Below are 12,700 nucleotides of genomic sequence, written 5' to 3' on the forward strand. Positions count from 1 at the left end.
CAAACACGTTTGTTTTAATTGCAAAAGATGTATTTGTGCATTCTGAACAGGAATACAAGACAGACATCAAATATAGTGTTAAAAGTAAGAGGTTTAGGCCCGCTTACTACAGGAGAAAAGTCAAAGATTAACTTCTACACCGCAGCAAATACGGATAACAGACTCAAATGAGTTCAGATAGTGTAAAAAAACTTTCTTGTATAAAAAGAAAATACAGCCATATCTTTAAACTGTAACTTAACATAGTTTTCCAAAAAAAAAAAAAAAAAAATACATTTGTTGGTTGTCAATTAGCTAGTAAAACCACCCATTGTAAAAGGATGTGGATATATAAAATTTAAGCAAATTAAAGCCATGCAAAATAGAAAGCAAAAACATAAAAACTGACCTTCATAAATACAGATCTAAAGGTTACTTGCCGATCATGCTCTCTTCATACAGACTGTAAAGAGCCCGTCTGGGCAGACAGGTATTCACTAGGTAATAATTCAAACCTCCACAAGGTGGCACTGCAGCAGAAAAAAGAAAAAAAAAAAGAAAAAAGGAAAAGCAGGAAGATATTTCTCCAAGAAAGATTTAAACTCAACCACACAACTGACAAAATGATTATGCAATGCCCTGATAATATTGATTTGAATCTGAAACATAAAAAACTTCAATAGTATGTTAACCAATATGACTGACAATACAGAAGATAGATCATTTTTTAGGTATTATAATCAACTTTGTAGAGCACCCAAATATAAAGCTGGAGATGTGTTTACAAAGATTTGTAGTGTAAAAATGACAAACATGTTCAACTGTTCAAGTCATCTGTGTGATCAACATATCACATCTGATGACTGGCATAAATGAAAATACAGACAGCAAATAAAAAGGTCTTCGATGGACCAGGAGATATGGTTAAGACCAACATCACTATATACACACACACACGTGCTTCGAGTTTCTGTGTGAGAATCTTACAGGAAATTAAGATGAAGTCAAAGAAGAGTAAGCATGTAGACCATGACAAGACATGTAGAGACAGGTGAGCTTGGTCAACAGGTTTTCTTATTCACTGCCAGGATTCAGCGTGACTGTGGGAAAGAAAAGGATTAAGCAATTTCTCACACAACTATCACTTTTCACTTTCAGTCACTGCATCAATTCCCAGATATTAACTCTCCCCTGTCAGACAGGACTTTAATTATTCCCCATGAGGTGTGTAAGACTGCGAGAACGTAATCTGAACATGTACTGAGAGATGTTGTGTAATCCTCACAGAGTGGATTACACGCTGTACCACAGTTAATCTTTGCTTTCTAGTGGAAATGGGTACAACACAAACACAACACATACTTGCACAGATTAAGAATGGAGGTCAGGCAAACTTCCTACTCTACACACCCTATTCCATTTCTCACATATTAAGCCCAAAACACTCGATATGCTGCTTCTGCATGATAATCACAAAAGGCCTTTCAGGTATCACAGTCAAAAGTAGGCCAGGACCAGGATGCGAGGCCTCCTTCTGATCTATTTTTGGAATAGGGGGGGGGTGGCTGAATAAATAGAGGAAGGAAGGAAAAATTGCTATCATGTGAGGGAAAGAAAACATGGCAAACATAATAAAGCTAAGCTCCCAAGACAAGCAGTCTGCACAGACTCTCAAAGCCACAGCAGGGCTTCAAATATTCAATAAGTTAACACTCAAAAAGACAAGCGTGCCTGGCGTCAAAGCACAGAGGTCAGTATATAAACAAAGGCAAACCAACGCACACTTGGAGGACAGAACCAACAGTCAAAACCCAGCTTAGAAACAGCTGCAGCGAGGTCGAAAGCTTGCAGGATTCAACCTCGCTTGCTTCAATCCCATTCAAACGAAAGGTAATGAAAGAGTCTAACAACAAATAAGGCATTTCAAAGAGAGAAAATATACGTGTAGTGTAAACAAAGTCTTTACGCAAGTGATAGGAAATATCATGAAGATATTTCTGCCAGACGCTGGAGCAGAGTGGAGAAGCCGGCTGCTTGCTGGGAGAGCTCAGCGACTCGGTCCACCATCTCCTGGGTGGCGGATACTGACGGGTAGTTTTGTGCAGCTCCCTTTGTTGCCACGACGACTGACTTCAAGGCCTGGCAGAGTCGTCCCCCTGAGGTTGTGATCTGAGATAGAGAAAAGAAATAAAAAAAGAGTTATTACACAGCTATTTACATTATGTAATGAAAAGTAAGAAAATGTGCAAAGGCTTTTCTCTACATACCTTGGCCCGGAGGTCGGCAGAGGTGAGAAGGCGGGAGAGCGTGTCCCCAATAAACACCAATTTGTGCGCCGTCACAATGAGACTCTTTCCTCTGGCGACAAAGATGCGGGGAGGCTGGTTCCCCTGCACGCTGCTGAAGAGCACGTCGATGGCGTCTGCCAGGCAGGAGAGGTGAGCGAGGCTCTGAGAGGAGTAAAAGGACAGCAGCTCCGAGTCCTCCAGGGAGAGCGACACCGGAAGACCAGGGGACGGGGTCAACTGTCAAGGGAAAGACGAAACTAGTACTTGTAAGGGAAAGTCATGCTTCAGAGTCAAATAGGCCACGAGCACTAAATGTATCATTATCTTTCGGTTCAGATAAATCGGAGAAATTGTATGGCTGAGTGGTCTTGCACTTGCAAACCCTGTAACAGCAGGGGAAATCTAAACTGAACGAAAAACGCTGTCAGATTAACTTTTGCTGACGTAACGTTCAAGTCTGTTCAAGTTTTTGCTTCATAACAAAATTAATTGAAACTAATGACTAGAAGGCAAAATGATAAGTGAGGTATGCTTTGAAAAAGAGTTCATATGCATGCATTTCAGTAACCTAAATGTGCCAAAACATGAATAACAACTGGAATAGCACCAGCTGCACCTCCTCACTGATGAATGCAGAAGCTGGATGACTGTGTTAATGTAATGTAGGGAGCAGTCAGACATGTGAGTCTTAAAAGGCGCACACACACACACACACACACACAGTGTACACAACAACCCTGTTGAAAGAATGACTGCTTTTCTGTCACTTATTGTCCTGCAGCCTCCATTCAATGTAAGGCAAGACTGTTAAGATTTACAAGTGACCTCTTGTTTGTCGTCTATGGCGTAACCAGGGACTCTAGCAAGGAGTGGAAAAAAAATGCAGAAGGAGTGATAGGAAAACATGACCTCAGTCACAAGCAACAGATTGTGAGACAAGAGATTCATGAGACGTAAATGAAAAGGGGTTAATGTGACATTAATCGAGGTGGTGTTGTGTAAACACGTGTAGACTGGAGATCGAGCTGCTGCAAGCTGGATTAATGAGTCACAGTGATCAATAGTAAACAGAGCGCACTGTGAAATCAGAGTGCATCAATGACTTGTCTGTGCAGACTTGCTGCTTGTGTTTCTGTACAACAAAAACTTTTTGAGAATGACAGACTGTGGACTGTAGGAGCTAAGGATTATGGTAAAAAAAAAAATAAGAGAGCAGACTCACCCTGGGCTCTGCAGTGATTGTTTGTATTTGTCCATTCTCAGTCAGGACATCGGGAGGTGGCTCGGGTTTACCCTAGTGAGGGGAGAAGAAAACAGTCAGGCATGTATGCAGACACACACTTACAGACTTACATGTATGAATCCAGGGTGTTGAAGCACAGAAAACACACAGATAGTAAATTCATCATGAACACTCACCTGCAGCTTGACGTATCCAACACTGTCTCCAGAGGGTACCGCGACAGAGATGGGAGTCAAGCCGATCCCTGCATACTCATTGCTTGGGTCATCTTCTCCATCAATAGGGCCCACTGTCAGTGTCACAGTAGACAGAGTAGGAGGTAAGGGGAAGGAAGGCTGAGGGGTCGGGGGCAGGGGCCTCTCCTGGATCCAGCTACCTTTACGGGAGCCCATCCCACTTCCCGAGGACTTCCCATCAGGCACTGGGAGCGCAGGCAATGGCCTGCGGGACAGGGATTCTTGGGAAGGCAGACGGGGTCGGCCCTGAGCCTGCAAGAGGAGGGCACTTTCCTCGAGGGAGCGCTGGACCAGCACCAAGAGTCCTTCAGATGGAGGAGCGTTGCCGATAGCAGATAACGCCGGGAGGAGGTCAGACAGACGAGCCCACGCCTGCTGAAGAGGCGGTGCAGGATCATCTGAATGATTGGCTTTCCAGGTCGACAGGATTTCAGCCAACAAGGTGGCCAGGTCCCGTGACGACAGAGCGGAGGCCGGGCAGGAGGCTGTGCTCATCACCGAGTGGACTAGGCAGGAAAGCGAGGCTCTCCACTGCACGTCACCCGAACCGTTGCTCGAGACAGAGAGGCGGCGGGTAGAGGTGGAGGAGGATGACAAAGAGTGAGGGAGGGCGTCCGCAGTCAAAGCTGGCATGTCATAGATGCCACAGTCGGGCTCAGAAGAGTCCCGGTTTTGACTTCCACCGCTGGCTCGTTTCTCAGGTCCAGGGACACAATAGACCTGTCCAACCTGGGAGGCGTCCTCGCCAGAGAGGCTGGTAGTGGACTCGCCTGGGCCCAGGGGCACACCTGGAAGTGTAGGAACACTGTATACATCTTCATCACCTTCATCAGACTGGACATCTGACGTGGACATATTCAGAGTGATGGTGGGGACATTGTAGACCTAGAAGTTGGGGGAGAAGACAGAAGGAACGCAAAGAATGAGACCGAGACATAATGTGTTCATTACACCAAACACAGTGTGGGGTTTCTGTGTCAGGGATGGAGAAATGATGCAGTTTAGGCCAACTTCATCAACACTACTGTACGTACACAGAGTTCAGAACAAATCAAATGTTGTCTACTGTGAGTTCAGAAGACTTTAAACCTGGCACATGCATGAGTAATCAGACCAAACTGGTTAAAGTGGGCAGACACACATTCGTCCCCTTAAACAGCCAAGTGCAAAAGCAATGAGTCAGCAGTCCACATCCAGTAACTGCGGGTAAAGAGGAGAAAATAATCCAACTGTTGGCAGGCTTTTTCAAGAAACATTAAAGGGAAGACCACTGGGGGGGCAGGGTGCTGGTGGTATGGCCTTGGTATGGCCCTGACAGATGGGTGTGACTGAGAGAAAAATAGCAGCAGCATTTGGACTGGATAGACAGGCTCTCACAGCCGACAGCGACAGACAGGTGTGGCCTCGCCTTGGGGGGGGGGGGGGGGCACAGTGATGGTGGAATGTGGGAAGAAATGGTGACAGGGTGTTTGAAAGCCATCTCATGCTGGTGACTTGTTTCACTTGTACGGACACGACTTAAACACACTGGCTTACAATAGTTCACAGCCATTTGGCCATTTGGCTTCTGCACACTGTAAATGTTGTCCACTGTAAGAAAGGATATTCATGTGGTAGTTTATGTTGTTTTAGATGCTGTTTAAAGTCTACCCTTCAATGAGCAATGCAAATACCCATATTAATCCCAGATGTGAGAGGAGATCTAACAGGACAAGATAAACCGGAAAAGAAGCTCCCTTTAAAAAACAAACAGGTACTAACAAGGCTGGTCTAAAGAAAGTGTTATCTCTACCTCTGTCTCAGAGTCAGCTTGTGGTGGGACACAGCGAGGGGTGTCATAGATGCCATCATCACCACCAAGGGCAGACGGGACTTGACGCTGCCACCTGCCACTGGGAGGGGTATCATACACCTACCAAGACAACGAAAGCACAAAACCAAATTATGAAAGCAGGTCAACCAAATTTTTTATATTTTTCCAAACATGCTGATGAAATATGTAAATCCACTCTACTCAAACTCTCCCAATGTAAAGTACATTTTTGGAGCAATTAAAATATGTGTCTACCCCTGCTAAAACAACAATATGAACCTACATTAGAACACGTTTCTAGGCAGAGCAACGATTTCAGGGTTGTTAGTTAAGAAGCCTTCACAAACCTGGTCATCCACAGGATCCAAGCAATCCTGATTTTCTCCTTTTTTGTTCTGCGCATTGCACCTCATCTCCAGGCCATTGTTCGTCCTTTCCTCCTTGCTCTGAGGAGTTCCCCTCTGTGTGTCCACTTCCTGCTGCAGGCTTGCAGGAGTGACCTGAGCTGTGGGTTTGGGGTTTGAATCGGCTGGCGACGGGGCTGTTTGTTGTGCGTCTTTTCTGGTGACTCCCCTAACTGGAGGTGCTGGTGGAGGAGGTTTGCGGGCAAAACTCGGCGATCCAGGAACCCTGACCTGCCCTGCTCTGACCAGCAAAGGGGATCCCCGGTTACAGGCCAGGCCGGGTTTGCTCCTGGCAGCAGCAGGGTTGGGTGACATTCCCTTGAGCAGAGGTCTGGGAGATGCTTGGGCAGGGGATAACTGAGATGGGTGCTGGTGGGCCAAAACTGTGGCTGGAGTCCTGTGATGGTTTGCTCCTACTAGGGTGGGTGTTTGGTACATGACAGGTGTGTCCTGGCTCACTTTGGACTGGGGGGTACCTTGTGTTCCACTAAATGTGGAGGGGCCATTAGAGCAGACTCCTCCTGTTGGGGATTGGTAAACATCGTCACCTGCTAGTGGTGTACCTTTGGGCACCAAGTAACAGTCGTCTGAGTGTCCTGTTGTTAGTGTTTCTCGAGGGACTAGATACGTAGTGTCCTCTGGCTCATCCGCTGCCCTTGGTACTCCAGTAGGGGAGAGGTACACAGACTCTGTAGCCATGAGAGCTCCTGGCTGCCTGGTATGCTGAGCTGCCGAAGGCATGGGACTTACTGGAGTCTGATAAAGACTTCCTGTCATTTCTGTGCCTCGTCCTCTCAGAGAGGGTGAGCGTGGACGCCCCGCCACCCCGATTTCCCAGTCAGGTCTGGGCCGGGTGCCAGAGCTGGAGTGCGAGCGAGGGCGCCCGCCTTCGACTCTGCGGAGCTCCCCAGGCCTTGAGACACCTCCTCGTCCCTCAACCACGCCTGGGGGGGAGCGATACACTCGATCTATGTCCTCTGCACTTCCGCTGACAGCAGTCTGGGCCAGTGGGGAAGCAGGCGTCAGGTAGACAGAGTCCTCAACGGAGCCATGACGAAGGTCTGAGCCTGGGGGTGGGGCGGTCTGCAGGAGTCGAAGGCGGTTGGCCGGGGCAATGCCCTGTCTGCCATGCAGGGAGCAGAGCCACCAGCCCGGCCCGCCGCTCTGCTCCTGTTCAAGAACCATCAGGATGTCACCCTTCCGGAAAGCCAGCTCCTCTGGGCTCTCTGCCGCGTTGTCAAACAGCGCCTTGGCCAATACCGTCTGAGAGAGAGAACAAGAGTAGAAATCATAAACACGGACACTCCCATTCATTAATTAACACACACCCAAACGGCCGTATGAAAGTAGGTTTTAATCGACAGCCTAAATTAACACAAGCTAGTGCCTCACATCTGCACACCATAAACCAGTGCACTGACATGGCACTGCCAAGTCAGCAGTATAAAAAGGTTGATTGTTTAGAGCCGCTGAATGGAGAGTGAATAGGAGTGAAGAGGGAAGGTCTCGTAAAACGTCCGTGTGAGAGACAGAGGGACAGGAAGAGGATGGGCAAACACACACAAAAAAAAAAATCACAATCTAAATCCAGCATCACACAAACTCAAAAACTCACAGCTGTGAGGGGCACGTTCAGGGAGGATCAATGATCAGATGGACACAAGGGCTTAATGGTAATGAGCGAGATGAGAGCAGAGAGGGGGAGGGGATGAGAGACACATCTGTCCCTTGCTCTTCAGGATTTAATTGCCAACCCAAAGCCAGAGTGTCCGGCCCCCTTTCATTTTCTAAACCAACCCCCTGGGGATAACTAGGCTCTATTGAGCCATGTGGGACCCCCTTAGGACAGTAATGGAGGCAATGAGGAACCTGATAAAAAAGATATATAGATATGGTGATAAAATATAGGTAAAAACATGTCCAGTAAATTCTATTGTTTTAGTTTCACGTTAGCTTTGATCTCATCTTTGATTTGTCCATCGATGTGACACAAAAGTACATGCAAATTCATGCAAACAAAGAAACAATTACTGTACTCACGGAGACAGACATTGTTGCTCAGTTAACAGTTGAGTCTCAGAGAAACTATAAGTCAAGGTGGTCCAGATCAGTCGGGGTCACCCATCTAGATCAGCTGGGGCTCCCATGGACGTGCTGGTCGCCAGAGAGACTCGGTGCAGAGGCACAGCTGGGTCTGGAGAGGACACATCTCACAGTCCGGGCGCCTCGTCGTCTCCGCCTTCATATGGGTCCTGCAATCCGTGCAACGAAGGGAAAAAAACGCTTTTCACGACTCGTTTATAAAACACACAGAGGAAGTTGGTGAACCTAAACCCATTCGTTGGGAGACACATGTGAAACGAGAGCTGGGCAGGCGGCGGCAGCAGCAGCAACACCTGTCCTTTCCACGCCCAGTAACGTTACGTTGAATGCAACCCCGTTCAGCGAAAGCTAACGTTAGCTTAGCATTGTAGATAAATAAACGGCGTGTGCTCGCTATCACATATATATATTCACTACACGTGTGTGTGTGGCCGGTAGCCAGGTTAAATGACAATTAATCTGAACAGTATCCAGCTAAAAATAACGTCAGCTGTGTTGTCGCGGCCTAGCTGCCGACACTGGCTAACGTTAGAGGCTGTTAGCAATGTTGGTCATCTTCATCGCTGCTGAAGTTCAAAACAAACAATGGCCGCTCATGCAGATTTATTTGCAAGCAGTCGTAAGCACCCAAAAGCCTATTAAATAATTACCTTGCTTTTATTTTTCTTATCGCCGAGAACTTGCCTTCGTCGTACAGTCAGAGTTATCCGTGAAATCACTTCTTCTCAGGCGTGAAAATCTGTGTCCATCGGCGTTCAGTCATCTTCGGGGATGACAACAACACGAAACGCACTTCAGTGATCTACGAGCATAGCACTAGTGTCCCCGCACGGCGTTAGACCGATCCAGCAGCCGTGAAGTCGGATTGGTATCCGCAGCTCGGGAGACACGGCCTCCCTGATTGGCTCGTTTTTGCTGGGTGCGTTTAGGGACGTCCGAATGTGGTCGTTAATCAGAAAATCCAGCTGTAAATCGATTAAAAATGAAATATGTGCCCCAAACTATCACTATCATCGGCTGGTGCAGCACAAGAACACATTCTCTAAACAAATTATTAGCGATTGTAAAGCGATTATTACACCGGACGTGGTTGTACATTTGAGTCAAAGAGCGGCCGATTGCGTTGGGCCGTTTGCTGGAGGCTTTTATTTTGACAGCTGCTGGACACTTACCGGAAAAACACTGACTGCAGGTAGCGACCACATGAGTCGACGATAACGGTAGTCAAAGTTCTAGCAACAGACCTTGAGAGTGTTTTGACAGTTTCTTCCACCTCATGTTCAATTTTGCATGCACTGCAAGGTGAGATAATGCTCTTAAATACGTTCGCATAACTGTATTATTTGCTTGTAGCCTGAACTGAACTGAGTTATCTGTCTGCCTGTGTAAATACCATAGACTGTTTAAATAAGTAAATACCAAATATGTTATCATTGCTGTTGCTTTACTATGCAACAATTACTGTTTTATTTATTTAAGTAACTAATGAAGCTATTAACTTATGTGTCTTATTCACCACTGCTGTCAGAGTCCATTATGACCTTTGCCCTAGTTACCAAGTGTTTTCATTAAAATCTTGGACTGTTCTCTGTTCACAGGTGATGTTGAGGAGTGTATTCAGGTGCCTTAGGACCAACCCTGTTGCTGGCCAAAGGAGTATGTCTCAAAGCAGCCTTGCTGGAAAGGTAGCCATAGTCACTGCCTCCACAGATGGGTAAGAATTACATGATTAACTCCTGTTCCGTTTATACAGCCATGAAATACACAGAACAGCAAATAAGAAAATCACTTTGGCAATATGCAGCCCTGATGAAGCAGTGGTGCAGAATGGATAATTAATCTATACTAGTTTGTGATCTTGTGAATAAAATTCTACAAGGATATTTTCTAGTCATTTTTCATGTCATTTGTAAGGCAAAGTCTTACAAATGACATGAAGGAATGACGCTCATTTTATTAAGCTTGTATTGAGAGCATCTTCACCTTCATGATAACGGGGAACTGTGACTGCAACACCACAAGTCAAGACAAGAAATTGCTGAGCAAACTGTATCAGTAAACACTGATCATGACTCATGAGCCAGCGTACTGTAATTTACCCGTTAATAAAAAGGGGACAAAACTTTACTGGACTCCTCTCACCCTGCCTTTTAAACTAATAACTGAGACATATTTGAACAAGGACAACAAGTAACAGTACGTACAGGCTGTGTGCCTGCCTTTTCAACACCAGTGAAGTTATTATTCTCTATGGACATTTATTTATTGCTGTACTGTTTTATTATGTTTTGTGAGGTGACCTTGAGTGTTCAGAAATGCGCCTATAAATAAAAAATAAAATGTATTATTAAATGGAACGCAGTGGAACACATCATGTAGTGCTGATAGCATCCCTACGTTGGTTTTATTTATTTTGTTTTATATCTTCAGCATCATCATGTTATGTCCCAATGTTTCTGTTTTGTTTTATATGAGCTCACTGAAGCAGATCACATTGAAATGGCCACGAATCAACACATCGTGAATCCATACATTTGAATCCTCAAAGGATGACATCTGAAATGGTGTCTCATAATAGCATCGTGTAAAAACAGCTACAATATGTTGACGATAACAACAGTTGTTACAGACTTGATCTCTCGCTGTGACGCTCTCCTCCTCCTCCTCAGAATTGGACTCGCAGCAGCTCAGGCTCTGGGAAAGAGAGGAGCCCACGTGGTGGTGAGCAGCCGGCGGCAGGCCAACGTGGACAAGGCTGTGGCACTGCTGCAGAGCCAGAGCATCCAAGTGACTGGGACCACCTGTAATGTTGGCAAGGGAGAAGACAGAGAAAAACTGGTTCAAATGGTGAGTATTTCTTAATTCTGTCAATATTATATGGTTCTCAGACAACTGTATCAGCGAGTTTGGGGCACATGGCCTCATACCCATAATTATGAGTCTGTCAGGGATTAATTTGACTTATAACCTCAATAATAGTTCTGTGTTTGGAATAGACTGTGGATCAGTGCGGGGGCATTGATATCCTTGTATCCAACGCAGCAGTCAACCCTTTCTTTGGGAACATCATGGACTCCACAGAGGACGTCTGGGACAAGGTACACACAACAAACGCAAAAGTCATAATTGTTAAAATGAGTCAGGGGCTGCGGTCTAAAAAATTCTTCTTCCTACTTTTTTATTTTAACACAGGAGAATGTATGGGGTCATTTTAATATTAAGACTTCTTCTACATTTTTGTCCAGATCCTGTCTGTAAATGTGAAATCAGCCTTCCTCCTGACTAAGTCAGTGGTGCCTCATATGGTGAAGAGGGGGTGAGAGACCAACTAAAAGATGATTCAGCATTCAGTGTTATGGTGGACTATACAACTGTCAACTGTATATTTAATTGCAGAATATTTATCTGTATTTTTCTTTTAGAGGGGGAAGTGTAGTATTTGTGTCGTCTGTGGCTGGATACCAACCAATGCAGGTCAGTGAGAGTATGAGCAGAACAATTACCTCATAAATAGGAGTTAGTCTCCCTGTAGAGTTGAAAAATCATAAAAAATAAAGTGGGACACTCTTGGTTCATTGTCATCCTGTAAACCAAATCCCTTGATGCAGTGCATGTGTGTGATGGACACGTCTCTCTGTGTCTGCAGGCCCTGGGTCCTTACAGTGTGAGTAAGACAGCGTTGCTGGGTCTGACCCGGGCTCTGGCTCCCGAGCTGGCTCACAGTAACATAAGAGTCAACTGCGTGGCCCCAGGAATTATCAAGACCCGCTTCAGCTCTGAGGTGAGGATAAAAACACGCACCCAAACCCCTGTATTCACAACATGGGATTTTAGTTCTCATGTATTTTGTTGACTTCTGCCCTCTCCTACAATTACATTTCACTTGAGTCATGTTTTCTTTGTTCATTTACTCAGTTATGGGGAAATGAGGACATCATGGACAACTTCAAACAGCAGCTCAGCATTAAAAGGTGCAGCTCGTACTCACATGGACGTTTATCACTAACATGCTACACTGTGCACAAATATAGTAACCGTTTATGAATACCATATTTAAAATTTTTAGAGTTGGAGAGCCAGAGGAAATTGGCGGAGTGATTGCCTTCTTGTGCTCGTCGGAGGCTTCCTACATCACTGGAGAGACTGTCACAGTGACTGGAGGGATTGGCTGCCGACTCTGAATCTCCAGTGGCAACAAAACAGATTTGCACTTGATTGTGTGTTCCTGTGTAGATATAATCTATGTTTTGATTACGTTTAGACTACTCGCACTAGTCAACCTGAACAGAGAGCTGCAATACGCCAATAATTGCCGGGATACTGAGGCATTCAAAATTCTGTAACCAATTATTGAAGATTTGGGGTTATTGTTTAAGTTCTTTGTAATTTCCTATGTGATTTTTGTGATATTCTGTAAGTTTGACTAAAGATTAATAATCGATATATGAACATTTGCAAACAGCATTTCCTTAATAAAACAGCAGCCCAGGAATGTCACCTCTTATAGTTGTGAGAATTAATTAAGGTTTTCATTGGTCTTCAGTCAGTGAGACGTGCTCCTGGTTTATGGCAGATTGTTAAAAGATTTTAATATAAAGTGTTCGACAAGCTTAGTTGTGGAAGATTTATAACAA

At 45.3% G+C, this 12,700-nt stretch overlaps 2 protein-coding genes across 2 annotated transcripts; one reads left to right on the top strand and one right to left on the bottom strand.

Moving 5' to 3' along the window:
* Positions 1-12: 12 nt before the first annotated feature.
* On the bottom strand, positions 13-8,919 carry efs (embryonal Fyn-associated substrate). Its single transcript, XM_046064343.1, has 8 exons — positions 8,717-8,919; positions 8,004-8,215; positions 5,907-7,226; positions 5,539-5,658; positions 3,687-4,631; positions 3,490-3,561; positions 2,247-2,504; positions 13-2,148 (listed from the first exon to the last, which is right to left on the bottom strand). Exons 2-8 carry the CDS (start codon positions 8,013-8,015, stop codon positions 1,963-1,965), a joined length of 2,913 nt encoding a protein of 970 aa, XP_045920299.1. The 5' UTR covers positions 8,016-8,215; positions 8,717-8,919; the 3' UTR covers positions 13-1,962.
* Positions 8,920-9,208: 289 nt separating this feature from the next.
* On the top strand, positions 9,209-12,563 carry dhrs4 (dehydrogenase/reductase (SDR family) member 4). Its single transcript, XM_046064377.1, has 9 exons — positions 9,209-9,368; positions 9,665-9,780; positions 10,736-10,913; positions 11,063-11,164; positions 11,312-11,382; positions 11,489-11,540; positions 11,713-11,847; positions 11,982-12,037; positions 12,133-12,563. Exons 1-9 carry the CDS (start codon positions 9,357-9,359, stop codon positions 12,245-12,247), a joined length of 837 nt encoding a protein of 278 aa, XP_045920333.1. The 5' UTR covers positions 9,209-9,356; the 3' UTR covers positions 12,248-12,563.
* The last annotated feature ends 137 nt before the right edge of the window (positions 12,564-12,700 follow it).

The sequence above is a fragment of the Micropterus dolomieu genome, linkage group LG12, assembly GCF_021292245.1.
Source record: "Micropterus dolomieu isolate WLL.071019.BEF.003 ecotype Adirondacks linkage group LG12, ASM2129224v1, whole genome shotgun sequence".
Lineage (NCBI taxonomy): Eukaryota > Metazoa > Chordata > Actinopteri > Centrarchiformes > Centrarchidae > Micropterus > Micropterus dolomieu.